At 37.0% G+C, this 25,526-nt stretch overlaps 1 protein-coding gene across 5 annotated transcripts in view; it reads left to right on the forward strand.

The window, feature by feature from the left end:
- Positions 1-25,526, forward strand: part of arfgap2 (ADP-ribosylation factor GTPase activating protein 2) — a 45,331-nt gene that overhangs the window by 10,910 nt on the left and 8,895 nt on the right. For 2 of the 5 annotated variants that reach the window (XM_069903628.1, XM_069903627.1), the window contains exons 3-16: positions 1,282-1,354; positions 2,498-2,629; positions 3,582-3,659; positions 5,689-5,773; positions 6,725-6,784; positions 8,236-8,280; positions 9,341-9,393; positions 11,061-11,206; positions 14,635-14,766; positions 17,868-17,993; positions 18,266-18,397; positions 18,767-18,887; positions 19,830-19,920; positions 24,439-24,560. In XM_069903628.1, coding sequence (XP_069759729.1) covers positions 1,282-1,354; positions 2,498-2,629; positions 3,582-3,659; positions 5,689-5,773; positions 6,725-6,784; positions 8,236-8,280; positions 9,341-9,393; positions 11,061-11,206; positions 14,635-14,766; positions 17,868-17,993; positions 18,266-18,397; positions 18,767-18,887; positions 19,830-19,920; positions 24,439-24,560 — 1,396 coding nt within the window. The remainder of the gene's footprint in view (positions 1-1,281; positions 1,355-2,497; positions 2,630-3,581; positions 3,660-5,688; positions 5,774-6,724; positions 6,785-8,235; positions 8,281-9,340; positions 9,394-11,060; positions 11,207-14,634; positions 14,767-17,867; positions 17,994-18,265; positions 18,398-18,766; positions 18,888-19,829; positions 19,921-24,438; positions 24,561-25,526) is intronic. The other 3 variants (XM_069903631.1, XM_069903629.1, XM_069903632.1) reach the window with 3 other exon arrangements.

Genomic DNA, 25,526 nt, shown 5'->3' on the forward strand with positions numbered 1-25,526 from the left:
TTAATCTTTAGGGTATCCTGTACGAGGACTTTGCCCTTTGTACCTCCAAATTTTGAATTTTATCCCCATCCAAATAATAGTCTGCCTTTTTAATTCCTTCTACCAAAATGCACGACCGTATACTTTCCAACATTGTATTTCATTTTCCATTTCTCTGCCCATTCTCCTAATCTATCCAAGTCTCTCTGCAGCCTCCTCACTACCTGCCCCTCCACCTATCATCTGAAAACTTAGCCACAAAAGCCATTTATTCTGGATTCCAAATTATTACCATACAATGTAAAAAGAAGTGGCCCCCAACACTGATCCCTGCTGAACACCACTGGTAATTGGAATAGGATCTTTTTATTTCCTTCCGACCAACCAATGCACTACCCATGCCAGTGCCTTTCCTGTACTTCCATGGGCTCTCATTTTGTGAAGCAGCCTCATATGTGGCACTTTTTCAAAACATTTTGAAAGTCCAAATGTACAACATCCACTGCATCTCCTTTGTCCAACCTACTTGATGTTTCCTCAAAAAATAGCATTAGGTTTGTCAGGCAAGATTTTCCCTTAAAGAAATCATGAGCTATTTTGTCATGCACTTCATAACCTCATCCTTGACAATTGACTCTCAACAACATCCCAACCATATATGTTAGGCTAATGGACCTCTCTCCCTATTTTTTCTTGTGAGAGATAGCAGAGTTTGTGATTGAGCAATATGACAAAATTCCTCTGAAATTTTGCACATCAATTTATTCTCTTAAGGAAACAATTCGATTGGTTAAGAGCTTATGCATACTTTAAAATATATTTTGTTCCTATAATCGAGCAAACATTTACATAAAATCAGAATAAAGGATAAAAATAATTCCACAAGGCAGTATTGGGTGGCATAATCAGTCATTGAAAATAAATAGATGATTAAATGTCAAAATAACCTTTCTATATTTTTATATTAAAAAATCAGGAAAAAAATTTAAACACAAAAGCTGTTAGTGAATATGATAATATGTGGCCTGATATATATGAAAGTCTTCATGTGAAACTTTAAACTTGTTTATGGATGCATTCACTCTTTTTATTTGATAGCCAACAATTAATTTGTATATGGATGTTCAGACATAATAAAATTTATGTGATAATATATCTGACATTTTCTAAAATAGATAACAATATTTATGATCACTAACTTGAAAATTAGATGATAACAAAGACTGGTGAAAAGGCATTTCTCAACAGTGCTCACTATTTTCCTATAAAACGGACTTTTTTTTCTTCTGAATGCCCTTTTAGGTCCACAGAATTGGATTCTAATTGGTCCTGGTTTCAACTAAGATGTATGCAAGTTGGTGGAAATGCAAATGCTGTAAGTGTGATTTTTACCAATAATTCCAAAACCTTGTTGACTGTTTCATGAACATTTCCATTCTGTGCCTAGGAAATTTGCATTTGACAAGTCTCTCTGCAACCTCTCTGTGTGCATTTGACAAATAATGAAAATAAATGCCCATAACTGCTTTATTTGCTGTATTTGTTTTAACGCCTTGGTAGAGGTGCCCCCTCCCCTACTTACGATGGTCTGACTTACAATTTTTCAAAGTTACGATATACTTTTAATATCGAATTCCGATCTGTTCCTGCATTTGCAATATGCGGTACACTACTCTCTCACATCCCCACCATCCAGCAATTCATTTTAGTTCAATGCTTCAAACCTTCTTCATCCCCAGTGTGCTTTCAGCTGTGTACACTTATGGTTTTTTTTCTCAGTGCGGAATAAAGGTATTCAAAAATTTTTAAATGGTAGGTGTGGTATTTTTTTGATGTACGATTTTTTTCGACTTACGATGGGTTTGCTGGAACGTAACCCCATCTTAGGTTGAGGAGCACCTGTAATGAATTAAGCCAAGCAAGTGTATTTGAAGGTGTGATCAAAAAGCAAAAAAAAGCTTCAGATGGTGAAAATTAGAAATAAAACCAGAAATACTGGAAGCTCAGGTCATGAAGCAGCAATGGAGATAGCAATGATGTTTCATGTGGATGAAGGAAGATCATTGATTTGAAAAATTAATTCTCTTATCTCTCCACACAGGCTACCTGACCATTTCTATTTTTTTAAGTTATGAGAAAAAAATATGGAGAACCTCTGGAATTAGATCATTATCAGTTTCTGAGCTGCAGTGAAGGCATTGAATGTTAATAGTGATTCCAAATGTGTTTTAGTTGCTCACTTTTCATTTACAAGTAATTTAATTTTACACTCACCTAAAGTACACTAGACATTATTCAGTCAAGGTTTTAATATTTTTAACATGAAACCTTTGTGTTTTTAGAAACCAAATACACAGCTTTCACATACAACAATTCTGCAGTATGCAATTACAATAGCAAAAATGGTATGCACAGCAGCCACAAAGTACATTGGAAAATATCTTTCTTGCACTTTTGACTACAATTGCATCTGGACTGTCTTAAGACAGATAACTTTTCTAATTTTTGTTTTCAATAGAATGCTTTCTTCTGTCAGCATGGTTGCAGCACTAATGACACCAATGCAAAGTACAACAGCCGTGCTGCCACACTTTACAGGGAGAAACTCCGATCACTGGCAGTTGCTGCAACAAGGAAACATGGAACTGAGGTAAGTAAGATCATTACAATTTTATGTATGAAACATTTTGATTAAGGACTGTTCAAGTTTAACTGTTCCAAATAAGATGGTTGTTTAAAGATTTTTAAAAATCTTTAACAAGTGCTTCATCTTTTCTTAACCATGTCAGACAGGATGTCAGCAGGGTAGCATGGTTAACATAGCGGTTACCACAATGCTGTTACAACACCAGCGATCGGTACTGGGGTTTAAATCCTGCACTGTCTGTAAGGAGTTGGTACTTTCTCCCCCTGTATGCATGGGTTTTCCCCGGGGGTTCTGGTTTCCTCCCACCCTCCTTCAAAACGTACCGGGGTTGTAGGTCAATTAGGTGTATGGATTTGTAGGCCGAAAGGGCCTGTTACGGTGCTGTCTAAATTTTTTAAAAAATAAAGATGATGTATATAAATATAATAGTTGCTTTCTTGAACAATTTGTACACAAGATTCATATGACACTTCAAAATTCCCCTTCAAAGACAAGTGGTACAATACTTCAGATTCTAAGAAGTCTGTTTCATTCTGGAGTCAGGTTGGGCCTTAACTTAAGATTTGCCTGCTGATGCCAAACTGGTAGCATATATTTACTCTCCCTGTTACAGCTGTCATTGTTCAGATCTATTAAAAGATTGACTTTCTCCAAGTATTTTGCAGGGAATTAGTGAATTTGTTAGGTTTCTCTATTTTTCACGCAAAAGTGCCTGGTCAGTGTACGATTCTGATAACAGGTGTATATACGTAAAACTGTAATCTATTTTATCTATGTTAACTCAGTTGCTGTACATTTTTGTGTTTTCTAATTTTATTATAAAGTAAATAAAAATAGATTTATGAACAGAGGTTCATAAAGAAGGAAGCCTGTCAAAACAGGAAAAATTTTTAAAAATATTGTTTTTAAGGAAGTATAATTAATTAAATTTCTTTATAAATATTGTGTGATTCAGCTATGGATCGATGATTTTGGAAATCCACCCTTATCTCCTCAGAGTAAAGATGAAGACTTCTTTGCCTCACACACAACAGTAAGTTATTAAACTCTTTGAAACACTTTGATACTTTTTTGGTGGAGATAGTGAGTGAAAGGGGAAATTTGTTAAAATTTTTCAGGCTGAGTATTACAGCACTCTCTGTTCACCTTCAACATTATGTTGACAGTAATATATAATGTAATTTACAAGAAACAAATCTATCAGGTTGCTCTGAAGTTAAAGTTACTTAAGAGCGAGATGCACAATTAAATAATAACTTTCACACAAGCTTGATAAGAACCCGAATTTATTGTCATGAACATGCCACAAAATTTTTGTTTTCCGGCAGTATCACAGTGCAAACATTGCTATAAATTATATTTTAAAAATAAATAAATAGTGCAAGAAAATAGGAAAAAGTGAGGTAATGTCTGTGATTCATTGTCCATTTAGAAATCTGATGGCAGAAGCTGTCCTTGTGTTGCTAGGTGCTGGTCTTCAGGCTCCTGTACGTTTTTTCTGATAGTAGCATGGCCTGGTTTTGGTGGGGGTAGTTGAGGATAGAGGCTGCATTAATAAGACACTGCTTTAGGATAAAAAGCAATATCAAGGCATTATTTGACTAAACTATCATTAAGGGAACCCTGATAAACCAGAAGAAAATGGGCATCAAGGCTGGAGTTGTTCTTCCTATCAGACCAGCCCAAATGATAAAATTGAAATGATACAGAGATTAGTGTGTCCCCTGATGGCATGCAAATCAATAAACAGTTCCATATTAAAAAAAAGGCCCCAGAACATTGTTGTAGGAGTTCCCTCAAAGTGTTCTCGGTTCAATAATTTTCAGTTGTTCCATCAATAACCTTCCTTTCAACAGGGAATTGCTGATTGCGCATTGTCAATTTCGTTCAGAATCAAGAATGTGCATCAAGTTTGACCCTACATTTCGAATGATATTTTCACTTAACTATTTACCTATTCTAGACATCTAATTACATAAACATTACTGACACCCCATGCACCAAAACTCTTTTAAAATTTGTTCCTTGATCTTCCCTGATCTAGCAGTAAGAGGTATTCACAAACAAAAGAGAAACTATGCATGTCTTCAAGCCAAAAAAAAACTTTATTGTGATTACACCAAGATTATATAAAATTACTCATCAAACACTTCAACAAAATACAGAAGGAAAATACTTATAAGCCACTCCAATTCAATGTTATGGGCAAGTGAGAAGAGGATGTGACCAGTGTGATGGGACCCTCTATCATGTTGGCTACCTTGTTAAGGCAGCGCCTCACATAGATGTCTTCATCCGATGGGAGGTCAGAGCCTGAAATGGACCTAGAAGAGTACAAGGAGATTTTAAAGTTACACAGATAGGTTACCAGTGTGAAGGGACCCTTTATCATGTTGGCTGCCTTCTTAAGGCAGCGCCTCACATAGATCTTCATCCGATGGGAGGTCAGAGCCTGAAATGGACCTAGAAGAGTACAAGGAGATTTTAAAGTTACACAGATAGGTTAATTTAGGAGCCAAATGTGAAATTGTGTTTTCTAAATAATGAGAGATTGTAGAAGGATCTGATTCATAAAAATTAGGTGAGGCAAAAAATTAGGAAGATTGATAGAATGTAATAATTCATTATTAAGGGAATTGAAAATAAAAGCGGAAAAGTTACATAGGGCATTAATTAGAGCAAATCTATTGCCTTGCAGTCCATATTTAAGGAAGTTAATACAATTCTTTGTGGCTTCACAATCCACTGTTGATTTTAATGTGTCTTTGGTATATCTAATATTATTTTTCTATATTGGTGCCATGTAATTGTTGGCTACTACTGTTATGTCAATTAATAATTTAAAATAAGTTATTGAGATCAGAGGAGGTAAACAAGAAAATCTGCACATGCTGGGGTATAGTGCAGTACACAAAAGTGCTAAATAAATTCAGCAGGTCACACAGATTCGAATTAAAAGGTAGTCAGAGTTTTTTGGCAAAACAGTGTCATTGAGTTTTATTGCTAACGAATGATAGTTTTTTTGCTGTGGATTTTCATAAGTACTTTACATCTTATTCCAGTCAGCCAGTGATATGTCATCAGATCAGATCTTTGATTCCACCCATCCAGAGTTGTCTTCTGAAAAAACACAGCAGGCAGACAATGGTAAGCTTTAGGTTTGTTTTTTTTAAATCAGAGGTTGTAAGCATGAAATAATGCTTTTTGTGCAACATTGTAAACTGAAAATAAATCTACACAAGAACTGATTGTGGTGACTGGGATATTGATATCTGCCTTTTTGATTATAAGAACATAAATCGGAGGCAGGGGTAGGCCATCTGCTCCATCAAGCTTGCTCTGCCATTCTCTGAGAACATAGCTGATCTGGCCATGACTCCTCCACCTACCTGCCTTTCCCCATAACCCTTAATTCCCAACAGTGTATCAAATATATTTAATGGTGTAGCCTCCACTAATTTCTTGAGCAGAGAATTCCACAGATTTTCTACTCTCTGGGAAAAGCAATTCCTACTCATATTGATCCTAAACCCTGAATCTTGAGACTATGTCCCCTAGTTCTACCAGTGAAACAACTTTCTTGCCTCAATGTTATCTATCATACCTTTCAAAGTTTTGTATGTTTCTCTAAGATCCCCACTCATTCTGTTTCTCTAAGATCCCCACTCATTCTGAATCTTGAGCTGTGCTTGGCCTTAGTGCATATTGGCCAAATTTGAGGGAGTTCTGAAACATTGTTTTCAGTTAACTTCACCTCTAGTGCATTTACTGTGGCTATCTTCAAGGTGGACAATAATGTTTTGGGGTGAACACCCAGAAAATGTAAAATTCAAAATAGAACAGAAAAAAAAGTTAGTTTTTTTAATTAAATTCTGTAAACCAAATCATATTCTAGTCATATAAAAGCAAATAAATGATGAATTGATTATTTCTATCCTTCCTTGGACTTCAATTTGATCTCTTTAAAAAATTAGAATAAAATGAACTAAGAGTAAAAAGTGAAAACATTGGAGCCCTATTTAGAAAATAAATTGTTATACAACCATTAGAACTGTGAAGTATGAAAATGTTCTGATTTGAAGCATTTTTTTTTTAAAGGTGAGCCGGAACATGGCCCAAATGTTGATTGCCTCAGCGTGTCTCCTAAGGAAGCATTAGGTACTTAATTTAGCCTGAGCATTGCTGCACGATTTTTGATGCATTTTTATAGATAGTTTATGCAGTTCATTAAATTATGTATGTTTTTAAGAAATGTGAAATATGTATTTGAAAACTGCAATAACACAAAGGTAATTTTGCATGTGTGCAATATCCTGAAATATTGACAAATAGAACAGAATCATAGATCTATTACAGTAAAGGAAATCTTTACTGATGTCAGATGTAAGCAAACGCATCTATAGTTTGTGGGATTCAGTGGGACACGAGTTGAATTTTTTTGAGGAAAGAACGGTGAGTAGATATGAGAATATGTCACAAATTTAGCTTACATCTTTATTCTAATATTCAAATTTAAAATATATTTAAGAATAGCTAAAATACTAGGCAACAGTGTATAAATGTTGGAATAGTGTTTAGAATTCGCTATTCACCACTACTTTTTTAAAAATGCTTCATTAATTGGAAAAATTGCACTCTGGGGATAAAATTATCCTCATGACGAATAGAGTAAAATTACAGAGAAGCAAAACTAAATTTCTGACTGCATCAAAAGTTCATTTAATTTCCACATTTACGGTATTTTACTGATGCAAAGCTTCATGTCCCAGAAAAATTGGATGGTATCCACACAATTTTCTCTCTTTCATTTTCAGGACTGTTAATTTCTAAATGTTTGATTTTTATTACGGTACATAAGTCTTTGTACAGGTACACATTCCTTTATCCGGATCCCTTGGGGGACAGTGTGTTCCAAATTTTGGATTTTTGCAGATTTCAGAAAGCCCACCTGAATTGTGCTGCCATATCCACCCCCACCCCCTTCCACTCACCCAGCTGTCTCCCACAACTGCTGGTCCCTCTGCTGCCTCCCCCAACCACCGGTCCCTCTGCTGCCTCCCTCAGCCTCCGGTCCTTCGGCAGTCTCCCCCAACCGCCAGTCCCCACTTGCCGGATTTTGGAGCTTTCTGGATTTTAGATGTCCGGATAAAGGATCGTGTACCTGTAGTATGAGATAAGATGAAAATATACTTTAAGGTGGCAAAAATTTGTGGAAAATGGAATAGTGACATTTCTTAGAATACTATTTATTATGGGATCTTGAAACAGGGAAAAAATGTTTTTGGGCTTAAAACAATTAACCTTCCCAGTAAATGTCTGATTTAATGAAAAAGAATATTGTTGAAAAGAGCTTCTAAAGAAGGTTGTCTAAAACTGGGATTTTTTTTGTTTCAAAGTACTTGCAAAGTCTTGGGAAAGAGTTTTACTCTTTGATTTGCTGAATTTTGGTTTTTTAAAATTTATGTTTAATATTTCATTTCAAATGTAATTTTGGGATTTTGATCATGAAAATGCCATATTTTAGAGTATATGGAACATAGTAACTATGAGGAAAAAATGTTTATGGCCTGTGTTACTCAGAAATTTTCATTTGTTTTTCCCTATTTTAGCTGACACAATGAGTTTAGTTTCTGCAGGAGTCACACCTAACAAAGGTGACTGTTAAGGTGTTTGTGATCTACCATTGGGTGCTTCTGAACCAAAGTGTACAGATGAACTTGGGCACAACTCCACGAACTGGAGAGAACTACTGTTTAACTCCTCAAAGAAAGACCTAATGCATTAAATGGACCTAATGTTTGCAGTTTTTATCAGTATTTTTAGAAAACTGTTTTGGGATCAACTGATTAATTTAACACTTTCCAGCTTGCATTTTATTTTTGTCTTAGTCATTTCAACTATTGCATGATTTTATTTATGTGTCTCATATCTTGCTTTCACTAACTCGCTTCTTCTTTCTTTCTCAACTTCTCTCACCATCTCTCTCTGTCCATTTTTCTAATTGCTTGTCTTGTTCTTGATCTCTTCTTCATTTCTCTTTCATCTCACTCCCCTCTGCACATTATTTATTTTCCTATGTGTCTGTTACTGAAAACACTTTGCCGGAATTAGCATCCAAATATTTTTGTATGCTAGTCTTTGATTTGTAACATTACTTAATCCCACTAGAAATGTTACAAATCAAAGACTAGCATACAAAAATACTATTCAACTGCCTGGTAATTTTAATCTTCATTTTCTTACTGCTTTGAAATAACTTTTACAATAGCATAATGTAAATTTATGTGATCTTTTACCTTTATAGTTTTTTATAAGTGGCTGGAAAGGGTTAATTTAATTATTTTACCTTGTTTTACCTTCCCATAAAACTAATTGGTGAAATGCTTATTTTAATTTTCATCTATAATTTTGCATTTCTTAACTTTTTATGGCAAAGGTCACACTGCAGTTCACACTGTGCTGCTACGCTTGTTTATAAAGCTTATAGAGACCACAAAATACTTTTATCATCAGTTATGTTGATTAATAATGTGGGCCTATAAATCTGCAAGTGTACCCTGAGCATTGCATATAGTTCAATGTAATCGCTATTGCATGAAGATGTATTCTTAATTGTATATGATGAAACATTATCTTTAATGTATTTAGCCTAACATTCATGAGAAATGTCTGAGTATGAAAATATAATAATTTGTGATTTGGATTTGTTGACAGAAGTCAAGTCCTCTATCATAACAAAAAAGAAGTCTGCTGCAACAAAGAAAATGGTGTGTATTTCAAGTTTTTTTCTCATATGTTTTAGTTTCATTTGGGCCTGCAATCAATAGTGCTATTTAAAACACGTAATTGTTTGCAATTGTTTTGAGGTTTTCTCAACATTTGGTTCATGCATTAAGTCTACGTATGTAGTTAAACTTGGGAATCTAGTATTGGGAGATGAGTGTTGACCTCGGACCATAACAGTGTACTGAGCTGCAGGCTTCATCCAGAGTGAACATTTCTAAACTCTAGTTTTTAGCAGCACTTCCAATTAATGCATTTTTTAAAAAATTATGTTTTTATTTGTAATTGTATTAACAGTGATCATAACTGTTCTTGGGCAGACCTTCAGAAATTAGGACGATTTACTTCATCTCTGACTTTGTAGGTTCAGAGATGGCTACTGAGGCCAATGTGGAAGCCACAGACTCAATGTTATAAGGTGTTGGAGGGTAGTAATCTTTCTATGACAGCTTGATATAGGGCGCCCATTTTGGGAATTATCTGGCCTGCCCCCTATCTCCTCTGTTCCAAACCCAGCCTATCCAGTCTTTCCTCATCAGTGAAACTCTCCACCCTATCCAACATCATGATGAATCTCATTTGCACCCTCTCCAATACTATCATATCCTTCATAAAGTGTGGCATGCAAAACTACATTGTTTTAATAAAGGTATACCATAGCCTCCCTGTTCATGTTTTCTATGGTCCAGATAAACACTTGTTCTGCCTTCACCTACTGTGCTACCACTTTCAGTGATCCTTGGACTTGTACACAAATATCCCTCTGCTCGTCAATATCCCCATCATTCATTATGAATGTTCTAGCCTTATTAAACTTGCCAAAGTGCATTATGTCACACTTATTTGGATTAATTTCCATCCATCATTGCTCTGCCTATCTTGCTCACTAATCTATATCATTTAGCAGTTTAAGATGATCCCCTTCACAACCATCACCATCTGCAAATTTACTAAGCATACCCATTGCATTCATATTTATTGTATATGTTATTATTTTTCACTTTTCAGAACATTTAAAATATTAGTTAAAAATTTGTATTTTACTTCCTGTTTTGCTCACTGTGAAAAACCTTTTGTACGATATTTGGCAGTAACCACCAATGAGAAAATGGGGTGATCAGTAACTCAATCTTCATGGGGAGCTGACTCAAATCTTCATCAGTTGGCATCACTTAGTGACTAATTGCAAAATTCATGTTGGATTTTTCTTGGAATATATTTTTGAAAAGGGCACATCATTAGCTTTTTCAAAACTACTACTCACTTTACAAAAATATCTTGTGTTTTCTGTGGCAGTGTCCTCATCTATTCTGAACTGAATTTTATCACTTAGTTTCCCATTTACAGGAATTAGGCTCTGATTAATTTGAACTGAATAGTAAAATAAATATATTGATTAGAATGATGAAATATAATTTTTAAATGACATTGAATAATGCAAGCAAACTTTTCTGTCATCATGAAGAGAGTTGGATCGTTTAAGGGCAAATCCTTGTGTTAAATTAAACCATTGCTATTTAAATTATACTCCTAATATTTAATTTTTATGGAAGTCAACTTGATAGAAAAAAGGAAAAAGTTACAATGTAATTATATAAAGTGCTTCCATGTAAGGAAGAAGTAAGTAGTACTTTTTTCACTGTTTTTACAGCTGGGCGCTAAGAAGGTTGGTTTAGGTGCACAAAAAGTAACTAGTCACAGCTTCAATGAAATAGATAAACAAGCTCAGGCTGCAGACCGAATGAAAGAACAAGAAGATTTGAATAGCAGGAGGAAGATTGAGATGGAAGAATCTGTGTACGTAAAGTTTGAATTTCAATTTTGTGTTCAAATGCTATCTTTATGTAAATTACTCTTAAGATGTTTACAATTTGTGAATTCAAAATCAACATCTATTGCATAAGTCAAAAATAGTTAACAGTTGGCGAAAAGAATGTCGTAGTTGGTTCAATCTGTAAGAGATATTTATTTGTTATCATGGTCCTTTGTGATCTGAACTACAGTACTTGTAAGCTACTGTGCAATTTATGTTAGATATTGTACATTCAGGGATAACTGGATTTTCCTTGAAATTACAGTTCAATTCTGTGCTCGAATTTTTCATGGTTAGTTCTTGTAACATAACAAAGAAGGAAACATATGCTATCAAGAACAAATATTAATATAGTCCTTGTGTCACCTTTATGTTCTGTTGGGTTACTCATTGAAGATGCTATCTTTAGTAATCTCAGACATCAGATGATGTACCATCTAATTTTGGATACTTTAAGTGTACGTGTACTCAAAATAAGCTGTTTCCCTGTATCTTTCACACGTGGTTGTGAAGAAATCATCCTGAGGTATGCTGGCTGACTTTGTGAGCAGCCCAATAGGCCATTCCTTGGACAAGGAATGACTTCCTGTCATAAACATGATAGTTGCTAAAGTAGAGAGATAGGACATGAGTTCATTGGTTTGGACAATGTTGAGGACTCTTAAGGGATTCCTACCGGACAACATCACAAAGCTGATGCCACTGGTGGATCTTTCTTTCAATTTGGTGAAACGGAACAAAATCAGAAATATTGGTGGAGAAGATTGGAAAAATTGCCTAAAAGATGGAATTCTGATTGTATAATGGTTTGCTTGTCTAATCTGTGGCACAGATCATATAATGTTTGTAACTCACGAGAGATTAGGTAGAATTTGCATTGACATCTTGGCTAAATATTATTCTGTCATACCTGCAATGAAACTATGAAGTCTGCGAACTTTTTCTCGCATTATTTTATGCAATCTTTGATTCAATAGTGATAAAGTGTTTTGAAAGGCTAGTGATGATGCATATCAGCTCCTGCCTAAGCAGTGACAGATGAAAGAATTCTTGGAGCCGCAGGCTGTCTGGAATGGAACTTGCTGTTCTAAGAGGGTCATGTGGTTTTGCAAGCAGAGAGAGTCAAGCAGGCTTTTTCTCAGAGAGAGAGAGAGGTGGGGGGAGGAAATCATTTCTGCAGTTTTACAGTCAGCGGCAGCAGCTGGGACTGGACAGGACAAGCCGGCAAGCTTGTGGAAAACCCCATTTGGAAGACGGTTGTGAGTGCTTAGTTCAGCCTGGTCAAACAAAGCCCTTGTGGTTTATGTAAGAGGAGAGGACTGGCTGCCTAATGTTTCACTTGAAATAAGAGAAACAAAAAGGAACTCTTTGGTGACCTGATGGAGTAAGTTTCTTTGGCAAGACACTGAAGTGGCTGGTTACAAGGTGTCCAGCAAACAACAAATCTCTCTCTAAAAACTGACCAGAACCTTCCTGAGTGATAACCATTTACCTTTCAAGCTCCAAAGCCTGGTGAACTTCATAAATGTTAAATTCTGTGCACAGTATAAGAATTGCCTGCCAGCAGTAAACTTGGAGGAATGAGAAGCGAGATTGGACTGTGAATCAAAGAACTATTCTAAACTTACACACTCACTCATTACATACAAATGCACTTAGAATTAGAAGGGGGTTAAGTTAGGTTAGTTAAGTTACTAGTGATGTTAAAGTGTGAAAGCAACTTTTGTTTAAGTAAGCATTTGTCTTGGTGAATGTCTATAGCTGCTGGGTTTTGGGGTCCTCTGGGCTCATAACAATACTTCATCTAGGTTCAAGGTGAAATCTCAATCGGCAATTTTACTCCCTCGAGGAATGAAGGACTCAGACACATCTTCAGCCAATTCTCTTTATTTAATACACAGGGCTTTGGGAGTTCCGTCAACTCTTTAATGGATCAAGGAGCTCCCTGAACATACAAATGCATGGGTTTATAAATGCTATCTGACATTAACTAATCACAAAACTCTTCTTATGTGGCAAACATTATCCCATCATCATTAAGCTACGCAGTGTCCACCTATGTGTTCCATCATTTGTGGACCAATCACAGAGACATGTCCCCCTGCCAGCAGGTATTTTTACAGTTTCAGTTCCCCTAATTTTTGTAAGTTACGTGATTTCTGAAAAATCAGGGCTAGTGGAATTTTATCAGCTCGGCTGTCGTTGCCAGGCAACATACATCCTCCCCCCCGCCCCCACTGTCCTTTGATATCAAGTTGTATTAATATTTTTGTTAATTAATGTGCTAATGTATTTGATGCATTAATCAACATCAATCTAAACTAGGAAGACCCTTACTCCACACTTCACTTGTGATGGCTTTTATGACAATCTGGTTATTTCAGTCAGGAAAAGTGGCAGATTAACTACCACCTGGGTTTTAGTAAGGCTCCCCCTGACCTTGCCCTGCTGCCCCGCCCCTTGGTTGAATAGAATAAAATGACATTAAGTTACGTTAAATAACATATCAATGTACTATGTATTACATGTATAAGTAAGAAATTTAATTGTAGCAAAAACCCTCTCCAGAAGTGCTTTCATGTGATCACGTTCTGACTCGTATAATCGAGTAATCAAGCATGGTCTTCACTTGAAAACAGTTTGCCGTTAAAATAGAATGCCTTACCTGTGCTTGGAAAATAGCGCAGCCAACTTCTGATTTTCTTGCCATTTGTAAGCGAGTGGCAAAACATGGACTTATTAAAGTAATGTTTCTGTTTACTGTCATATTTTATATATTTCACAATACTGGCATTCATGTTCTAATAGGATTCGCTCCCTAGCTGTAACCAGTATACGCACCAACTTGTGACATAATAACATTGTCATGGTAAACACAATCTCACGGCTGCAGTATGAAGTCCTAAAGGCATTTCTTCTAAAGGTTTATATGTTTGGAGCCTAATTTAGAAAGCAAAATAGTATTTGTAAAAAATATATGCAAAAGTACCGAAATATCATTCAAAATGCTCGTGTACACTCAATTAAATCTTTTTATTTTGCTCTCTGGCCCCTAGGTTTAAGCCTACCCAGCCTAATGGTTAATCCACCACTGATCAGGAATATGGATCTAGCTTTCTTTTCATTCCAGATTAATTTTATTAACTGCGTATCAAATCTCCAACTGCAGTGATGCTCATTATAACATCTAGGTTTGGATCATTGGTTCAGGCCTATGTACTACTTGTCTCGTGATCTACCCATGCCACTCTATTACTTTTTCCATTTGAATGTATTATACACCAAATTAGCATCCATATTCTTATTCTAAAATTCATTTGATGAATTTTGTTTGATTAATCAATTAGACTTTTAACTGTTAAGTTGATTCATTACCAGAAAAGAGAGGAAATAAAGAAATTCTCCATTACAGAGTTTCATCTCTTCGCCTGGCATATCAAGACTTGGAAATACAAAGAAAGAAAGAAGATGAGAAGATTAAGAGAATGGAAGGCAAAAAGAAGGAACAAGCAGAGAGACTGGGCATGGGGTTCAGCAGTAGAACGTAAGGACCTTAAAGGGACCTTGGGGAGAGGGAAGGAATAGTTGGCAAAGTAGAAAGAACATTTCACCATGATTAAAACTTAGAAACTGATTGAAGGGAAAATACAGAATTATGTGGCAGCAGAAGTTGTGATCACTTTTAGTCATTTACATATAGTCTTGCAATATAAAGCTCCCAGAATGGTTTAAGAAATCGCTTGACTAAGAACCAAAAGGATCTCTAATTATTGCATTTGAGCGTTGGGCTGCACAAAATATATTACCCCCCTGTATTGAGTGCAAAATGTACTGTGAAATTATTATAAGTAGGGTTTATGATTCAAAACAACTTTCGCCAGTTCAAATTTGACAATTTGTGCTCTAACTGGTACATATTTAAAATCATTATTTTATCACATTGATTTCAACTTTATTCCAAGTAGATCCTAGTGCTCATGTTTGTAATGAAAACTGCCTTTGTAAATATGGTGTCATTTCCTTTTGTAGGTATTGAATATTCATTGATTCTCATTGTTGCTTCTCTCAGTTTCTCAGTCTGAACTCTATTGCTGTTTTGCCAGAATACTCACTCCCCTTATTCTTAATTTTCTTGTAATAAAAACAGTGTCACATTATACAAAATTGATTTTGTCTGCTGTAAGGCAGACAGATTCGCCATTGGCAGAAACTGCCTGAAGTGCCTCTTCCAGAGAAAAAGAAGCAAAAGAGAAGTCCCTCCCAGAGTCACCAAGTGTTTGTGGATTCACCTCCAGTGTTCCCACAGCCTCCGCAGCCACGCAGAGTCCAGTCCAAACCATTGGCAACCGGAGCTCCAGATCCAAACCTCTGATTCGATTAGGAATCCTCAGCATCCTCTCGCATCCTGGTTCTGATACCTGGTACCCCTTTAGCCAGTCTCAAGCCAGACTCCAGCAGTCCACAGCCTGCCATGAATCCCTCAACCGCAGTCGCCAACAGCCCACAGCCTCCATGGGTTCTCGCCTTGAGAACTGCAGAACCCATCACTAGTCTGCCACCGTGGTCACAGTCCCGTGGGTTATCTCTTCTGCTTCTTAGACAGGGGTGGCGGGGGCAAGGTCTCCCTGTTCTCTGGTGCCCTGCCCCAGTCCTCTGCTTTCCCATAATCTATAAACCCCTCGTGCTGCTGCCAACAATCATATGTGCCACCATCTTTGGTCCAGACCCCACGGTTGCAGGATTTTAAATAAAACTACCGTTAACTTCTTTGATGGGCCGTTTAAAGCCTGTACAGAGCTGATGGCAGTCGAACTGGGTGATTAGACCCTGCAGAAACACTGTGTCACCTCTCCATGGGTCTGGACCAGCAGCAGTGCTGCCGGTACGGCATCTCCAGCAGCACCCCCTTTTGTTTTTAGTTAGTGTGTAGGTTAGAATTATGCTGTTACAGCTCCAGCAACCCAGGTTCAAATCCACCACTGACTGTAAGAAGTTTGTTTGTTCTCCACAGTTCGGTATTCAACACGATCATACCTCAGTACCTGATAAGGAAGTTGACCCTGCTGGGTCTAAACATCTCCCTCTGTAATTGGATTCTTGACTTCCTGTCAGGGAGACCTCAGGCAATCCGTATCGGAAACAGCACTTCCCAGACCAGGGAAGTGAGCCCAGGGCTGTGTGTTTAGTCCACTGCTGTGGACTTTGCTGACTCGTGACTGCAGCAAAACACAGCTCAAACCACATCATCAAGCTCACTAATGACACGATTGTGGTGGGCCTTATTAGTAGGAATGATAAGTCAGCATACAGAGATGAGGTGCAGTCGCTAACAGACTGGTGCAGAATCAACAACTTTATCTGAACATTAATAAAACAAACGAGATTGTTGTTGACTTCAGGAGGGCCCAGGGATCGCTCTCCACTGACCCTTGATGGCTCTACCATCAAGAGTATCAAGTTATTTGATGTGCACTTGGCGGAGAACTTCATCTGATCCCTTAACACCAGCTCCATAGCCAAGAAAGCCTCTACTTCCTGCGAAGGCCAAGGAAAGGTCATCTCTCACCCTCCATCCTCACTACATTCTACAGAGGATGTATTGAGAGCATTCTGAGCAATATCACATCCAGATTTGGAAGCTGTACCTCCTCAGACTGCAAGACCCTGCAGAGGATAATGAAGTCAGTGGAAAAGATCATTGGGGGTTCTCTTCCCACCATGATGGACATCCACAACACTTGATGTACACAGAAAGCAATAAACATTGTGAAGGACTTCACACACTTCCCATGTAAAAGTTTACATAAGGGCACTTGGGCCCTTATGTCCAGATTGGGCAACATTTTTTTACCCCAAGCCATCAGGCTTCTGAAGTCCTAGAACATATGTGGATAGTGTACAGCAAACAGTTATTAAATATTTTAATATTTTAACTTCTGTTTTATATTTATGTAAATCTGCTCCGTGGTCCTTGAGAAACACTATCTCGTCTTTACTGTACAATACATGGTATGAACGACAAATAAAGGTGACTTGACTTAACTCATGACCTACATGGGTTTTCTTCAGGTGCACCGGATTCCTCCCACCCTCCAAAACGTACAGGGTTTGTAGGTTAATTGGTGTAATTGTGTAACAGGGATTTCATAAGCTAGAAGGACCTTCTACTCTGTTGTGTTGATGAGTTTTATAAGCTTAAGAAACAGAACCTCATTTTGAGCATAATATGATCTGCAGGACTTGATATTGAATCTCCAACTTCAGAAAACTTGCTCTTTCAGTTTATATGAGGATTGGCCATTTTTACCTGCCATTCCTCTTTTCTGTTTTACTGCCCATGTTCTCGTAGGCCAGACCTCATCCAAACTGAATAAAGTCAGTAACACGTGACAAAAAGGACCATAACTCTCCATTTAATGGATACATTGTCTCACCCAGTTGACTATTTCCATATTCCACCATTGCCCTCCCTGACCTGTCTTTCTCGGTTCTTACGAAGTATCTTCCACCGAAACATCAGCTGTTTCTCTTTTTACAGCAGCTGCTTGACCTGCAAATCGTTCCTGCATAAGAACCAATCAGTTATTATTTTAAGTAGAAAATTAACATTGATATTCTGTTTGTCCCTGTGTTTGTTTCTTGTAGTGGCGTTTCCCATTCTGTATTATCGGATATGCAAACTATAGAACAAGAGACTCCAACTATTGCAAAATCTTCCAGGAGAAAATACGACGAGGATGAAGAACCAGCCTTTACTACTAGTCGTTCCAGGTGCGTGACGTTTCATTTTTACTCTTTCCATATTTCAAATATCTGATAATAAACCACCAGTGATTATTAAGCCAGATGTGTGAGAAAATGAACATTACCTCTCAACTTTCAGTCGTTCCTGAATTAAGTTTCTTCATGTTTTGCAGAAAGTTGTTTTTATTACGTTGACAATTATTGGTTAAAAATGCCACTGGATTGTTTTGTCGCTGATATGGATTCAGAATCCATGGTTAGTGTTGATATTTAGTGGTGTAACTTGCCTTATACTTCAGGTATTTTGATGATCCGCTGGATATGGGAGGAACATTTTCAAAATGGGACGACAACAGTGATTCCTTTTGGAAGACGGAAAGCAGCAGCAGAGAGAAGGAGAGATTTACTTCAAAAATGTTATTAAATGACGGGTACAGCCTTTAATAAAAACTTATTTCCGTATTGCTACATCGGTTCAAAGTTACCACATGGCTTGAGCAGATGAAAAATACAAATCAACTTTAAAAAAAATTTCATTCTAGTTAAGTACCAACATTTATCATAGCCTAAAATTACCTTTCCTTTGGCTCTAAGTAGGGAATATTTTACTGAGTCAAAAATCTACATTTGTTAGAAAAATAAACATTTATATTTTATTGTAATTCTAAAGATTATGTGTAGTATATTACATTTAAACTTTTAAAATGCTAACACATGAATTCATACAGATTGATCAGTTATGTAAATCTCTTTTCATTTAGATTTTGTGTTACAACCTGATTTCTCTCATTTGTCCCCAGGCCTGCACGTCGTAAACCAGAATTAGATTATGGAGTTGTCACTGAGGATGCACAGAAGAAATTTGGTAACGTCAAAGCCATATCTTCGGATATGTATTTTGGGAAACAGGATTTTGCCGAGGTGAGTATTGGAAACAGGATTTTGCCGAGGTGAATATCGGTTAGTCTGTTCCCTTAGTACAGCATGTTAAATCCTCTATCTATTTTGTCAGCAGTGAAAACAACATTTTCAGTCTTGCCTCAGTCTGTCTAGGAGTGTTTCTCAGTAATACACTAGTTCACAATTAGTGGCTATACATTCTTGTACAATGTGTTGGTGGTTTTTGATGTAGAAAGTTAGCTACGGTAGTTTGAATAGAAACACATATTGATTCCACAGGAACATTTATAAAATATTCTGCCCTACAATTATTTCAAATTGAATATCTCAAGCTGCAGATTTGAAATAATTACGTTTTCCTTTGTTTTTTTTAAAACAATGCGTTAATATATTATATCACAGTGGGTTTATTTGTGACCTCAGGTGTATGCAATAATGTGGGTATTAAGTAGACACAGCTAGGTGGGTGTGGGTTTAATTTACAAAAGTACATTATCTATTAATAATTGGTGCTAAATTTAGCATTCTTCTGTGAAATCAACAAGAATATATTTATTGACATATTCTAATTGTTTCTGGAATTCCGATAATTTAAGGAGGGTATTTGTCTAATAAAATGCATCATGCCCACGTGCTTATTTGGTATTTATGTATTTGATCATGCTCTTACTTGGTTCTGTTCTATGCGGGATGAACCTTTCTTCAGAAGAATCCTGCTATCTAACTCTAGCTCTTGTAGAAGTAAACCAAGTCTTTTCCTTTTCTGGTTGAAAGAATTTTCTTTGAAGCAGGAATAATACATAACATTCTTAAATTCATATTCTCTTCAAAATGCCTGTAACTTCACAACTGAACATAAAGACCAGAACTTATAAGGCACTGTTCTATTTTAACAGCAGTTAACTGTCAATTATCCCAGAATGAACCCCAGTATTTAAATATTGGTTTTATTTTTGGGTGCAGTATGAAACCAAATCCCGACTGGAACGATTTGCTGGAAGTTCATCCATCAGCTCAGCTGATCTATTTGAGGGTGATAAGAAACAAACACAAGGTAAGAAACAGGAGCTTTTGAAGCTGAGAGAAAATTGCCTCCTCAGAACTAGGGACCACAGGATTTTGTAAGGAGTAATTTCTCTGGGTTTAATTGATTCACTGAGCCTCTTTTCCTTCTTAAGAATGATTAGTTTCACTTTATTGTAGAGTTTTTTGTGTACCAGGGGTTAAATAATCCAAAATGTTGAGGAATAATCTTTCCAGCTCTTATCTAGGGGACTTGTACTGTTTCCCTGTATCCTTGATTTCTACTTTCTTTCACCAAGTCCCTAAATTGTTGTTGCTTCTCCCAACTGGACTCTCCTTAAGCTGAAGAAATAACACATTCATCTACAAGACAGCATGCATTAAAATATTACACATTTTAATTAACTCTTTCGCTCAACTTTATCATGTTTAAGATTAAATGTTCTTCTTTACGACTGTTGTAGCTGATTAACATTCAAATTTGTTGTTTGCAAGGAGCAAAGCACAAATAATTGGAATGTGAAATATGTGGTTACAGGATCTACTGTCACTTTACCAATCATCCTTATTTAACTCACCTCATGTTTATCAATAGATGTAAACGATTATGAAATTTGTTGCAATTAATGCATTCCAATAGATATTATCATTGTATCTATGTAAGCATCTCCATGGAACAATTCTTGCAAGCTGGAACATTTCCATAATTATTTTACCACAATATAAACAACTCCAGGAAAAAACATTACAAGTAATCTCTATAAGTGATTAGAGATAACACACTGCATTTCACACCATGTGGCAAGTGCCGTCATGCTGAGAAGGGCTAAAGTACAATCACCAGTCACTATATTTTGCTATATCCCTCTGACCTTTTGAAAACTGCATTCTATTGTTACACTGTCCAAGGTCTGCTTATTTACTCCACAATTCAATACAATCTCTTGCATGAAGAAAACTATAACGATTGGCTGATACGAAGCCTCAGTTAGTGATTTGTTAGACATCAAATGAATGAAAAACATTCAGTTCACTGAATGAAGATGCAATAAGCCAAATAAAATTGACCAGATTACACCTTTTATTTTTAAAAACTAGCAGACTAATTAATTAAAACCACTATTTTGAGATTTTCATTTTTGAAAATGTGACAGTTAACATTATGACCTATGATCCCCACAGTAGAATTCTAAATAAAATCCTTTATTTACTCCAAAGTATTAATAAAGTCTTTAGAAAACATTTTCTTGCAATGGCCTAATTCTGAATCAGTAATTAAAACACATGTATGATGAGTCCAAGACTGGAGTTTGATATTTTTGTTTGATATTTCTTGATTAATCATGAAATATTGATTCTGCTCATAATTGAATCCTTTTTTTGCATTTTAACAAGAATTCATATCAAAGAACCTGACCTCTTGAGCTTAGTAAGCACCACATGCATAGGAGCTAAAGAAGACCATATTCAGGAGTATTTTTATATTCACAAATGAGTATATATATATATATATATATATATGCTCTGATTCTTGAGTACAGAAATGAATACCAAGTTGATATTGTTCTTGAGCCATTAAAATAAACAGGGCTACATATGTTCCTTCAGTTGGCCATAAAAATACAATGATCATACTTCTAGTTTGTTGGTTGTGGAAGCTTCCTGTGCGCACTCTACCATTGCAGTTCTTATGTTATCGCAGTAATGTCAGAAGTTCTTCATTGCCTATAAAGCACTTTGGGATGTCCTGAAGTTATGAATTGCACTAGACAAATCCAAACTATTCCATTACTTTAAATTATAAAAAACTATAAATGTAATAATTTTACAAAATATTTCAATTGTGGAGTTTGTTTCATGTGATGTTATTCACCATCAAATTAAGTTAAAGAAAAAAGATACTTATGAAACACAAAAGTCTACAGATGCTGTGATTGTAGTAAAAATACACAGAAATGCTGGAAGAACTCAGCCGGTCTCACAGCTTCCATAAGAGGTAAAGATATATTACCAGAATTTCAGGCCTGAGCTCTTCTTCAAGGTATAAATGAAGAACAGGAAGACATCAGAATAAAGACTGAAGAATGACAGGGGAGGAGTCCAGACCAACAAAAGGTGTTCATTGGATATGATAATAGGAGAGGTGTGAATTGATTTTGGTTCTGTGAAAGGAGACAAAGGGAAGGCGGAAGAGAGAGAGAGCTGGGAAAAAGGTTACAAGGGGAAGAAGAGGGGGGGGGAGGATTTAATGGAAACTGGAGAAGACGACGTTAATGTCATCAGGTTGGAGGATGACCAGACGTATGATGAAGTGCTGGTTCCTCCAATTTTTGGGTGGACTGGCAATGCATGAGACCATGGACAGACATATCAAGAAGGGAATGGGACAGAGAATTAAAATGGATGACCAATGGAAGATCCTCACTATTGCAGTGGACAGAACTGAGATGCTTAACAAAACAAACTCACAGTCTGCGCCCAGTCTCTCCAATGTGGAGGAGACCACAACGGGAGCAGTAGATAGCCCCTGCCGATTCATAAATAAAATAGTTACAGAGAAGCTACATACTCTGTTGGGAACACATTATTAAAACATTTGGGCGGCATGGTTGACATAGCGCAACGCCTTTATAATGCCACCAATTGCGACTGGGGTTCAAATCCTGCACTGTCTGTAAGGAGTTTGTATATTCTCTTCATGTCTGTGTGGTTTTCTTTGGGGGTTCCAATTTCCACCCAACATTCAAAATATACTGGGGGTTGTAGGTTAATTGGGTGTAATGGGGCGGCATGGACTGGTGGGCCGAAATGGCCTGCTACCATGCTGTATGTCTAAATTTAAAATATTTTGGAATAGGGTTAGGATTTCCTTTCAGACAAATTGCAGTAAATCTCTTAATTCAGAAGGTTGTGTCTGCTTTATTAATTTAAATATTGAAGACCAGGATCAAAGGTTCACCCCCACCCCACTCACCAGACAGGGATATTATGGATATAGGTTAAAGATGGGTAAGAGGGTTGAGGTACAGAATAGCCATGATCTAGAGCAGTAGTTTTCAAATTGCCCCCCATAACTCATATTCCACCTTAAGCAATCCGTATGCCATAAGTATTTTGTGATTGTTAAGGGATTGCATAAGGTGGTATGTGAGTGGGAAAGGAAGGTTGAGAATCACTGCTCTAGACTCAGTTGTTACTGAAATATTTTACTTGAGAAAAATTGTCATTGGTCCATTTCCTTTGGAGTTATGAAACCATGCACATAACGAGTCATTTAGGTACGATTAAAACAGTGGTTTTCAGACCTTTTACTTTCCATTCATATACCACCTTAAGCAATTCCTAACTAATCACAGAGTACATTGCATAGGGATTGCTTAAGGTGGAATGTGAATTTAGGGGGGCAGTTTGAAAACCACTGGTTAAGTGAAAGAAGGAACAGTCTAGAAGTGAATAACCAATGGACTTGAAATTCAATAGTAGCAAATTTTGCATACAGGGCCTTCCATAAAGTTTGGGACAAAAACTTTTTTATTTTATTTGCTCCTGTGCTCCAAAGTTTTAAATTTGGAATCAAACAATTCACATGTAATACAGTGCACATTCCAGATTTTATTCAAGGTTATTTGTATGCATTTTGGTTTGACCATTTAGAAATTACAGCACTTTTTATAGATAGTCCCTTCATTTCAGGGCACCATAATGTTTGGGACATTTGAATTCATAGGTGTTTATGATTTCTCCAGTATGTTTAATTGCTTCATTGGTCCAGGTATAAGAAAGCTAGGCATGCTTCGAAGCTTTTGATACCTTTGGAGTCTGTAGTTACCATTTTTCAACATGAGGATCAGAATTGTACCAATGAAAGTCAAAGATGCCACTATGAGGCTGAAAAATAGGAATAAAACAGTAAGAGACATTGCCCAAACATTAGAATGACCAAAATCAACAGTTTAGAACATTATTAAGAAGAAAGAGCGTACTGGTGAGCTCAGTAGTCGCAAAGGGACTGGTATTCCAAGGAAGATCTCCACTGATGATAACAGACAGTTCTCAGCATAATGAAGAAAAATCCCCAAATATATGTCTGACAGACCAGAAACACTCTTCAGGAGGCAGGTGTGGACTTGTAAATGACTACTCTCCACAGAAGACTTAATGAACATAAATACAGAAGCTACACTGCAAGATGCAAAACACTAGTTAGCCACAGAAAAGATGGTCGGAGTACAGTTTGCTAAGAAGTATTTAAAAGAGCCTGTAGAATTCTGGAAAACAATCTTGTGGACAGATGTGACCAAAATTAACCTGTATTAACCTAGCAAGAGCAAAGTGTGGAGGCGTAAAGTAACTGCTCAAGATCCAAAGCATACCACCTTTGCCATGGGTTGCATCTTGCAGTGTAGCCTCTGTATTTCTTTTCATGAAATCTTCTGAGACAGTAACATTGACATATCCACCGGTAATTGTATTTTATTACGCTGTGAGTAATATAAGGTTAATCAAGATTATTTCTTTATTATTTGGTTTGATTTGTTATTCTCTTAAGCTAATGTGTCTCTGACCAACGTACTACCATCAGCTCCTGATATGGCGCAATTTAAGCAAGGTGTTAGATCTGTGGCTGGGAAGCTCTCTGTGCTGGCCAATGGAGTGATGACTTCCATTCAGGTTGGTAACAAACAACCTTTCAACAGCTTTTTCAGGAAAATTATTGTGACTAATCAGTATTTGGCAGTACATAAAATTCTTGTACAGGTACACGATCCTTTATCTGGAACCCTTGGGGGACAGTGTTTCTGAATTTCGGATTTTTCTGGATTACGGAAAGCCTTCTTGAATTGTGCTGCCTATCCACCCCCACCCCCTTCCAGTCACCCGGCAGTCTCCCCCAATGGCCGCCTCCCCCAACCGCAGCTGCCTGGCTGCTTCCCCCAATCGCGGTACTTCGGCTGCCTCCCCCGACCGCCGGTCCCTCGGCCGCCCGGCCACCTGCCCCGACCGCCGTTCCCTCGGCTGCCCGGACGCCTCCCAACCGCTAGTCTCTTGGTCGCCCGGCTGTGTCCCCTGACCGCCGTTCCCTCGGCTGCCTCCCCCGACTGCCGGTCCCCACGGCGGATTTTGGAGCTTTCCGAATTTTAGGTGTCCGGATAAAGAATTGTGTACCTGTATTAAATATGCATCATTTAGACCATGATGTAGGATACATTAATTTTCTGATTAATTTCTGTCTTTAACAATGTTCTGTTTTACAAGTACAAGCAGCCATGATTACACACATAATAGGAAGAACTTAAGCAATGGCCTTGAAGGAGCAGATCATGTTCAACAGCTAATTCAATATTGCAGATCTAGTCTGTCAAAAGATCCACTAGAATACTTGTTTTTTTTTAAAGATAACTTGAAATATAATTTTATCTTTTATCGATACAGTTATATATTTATTTATTACTTGAGAATTTTGCAAATTCATTCAATGACGTCAAGATTTTAAAGTGGAAACCAATATTGCTTGAGAATTGTTTTGAAAAGGAAATGTTAATAGTTTACCATTTAAACATTGCTTTTAAAATGAAAAACTGCAAGAGGAAATAGTTAAGGGAGTGGTTTGGCACATCACTCTCTCTCACCTAAGGG

This window comes from Narcine bancroftii, chromosome 11 (assembly GCF_036971445.1).
Source record: "Narcine bancroftii isolate sNarBan1 chromosome 11, sNarBan1.hap1, whole genome shotgun sequence".
Lineage (NCBI taxonomy): Eukaryota > Metazoa > Chordata > Chondrichthyes > Torpediniformes > Narcinidae > Narcine > Narcine bancroftii.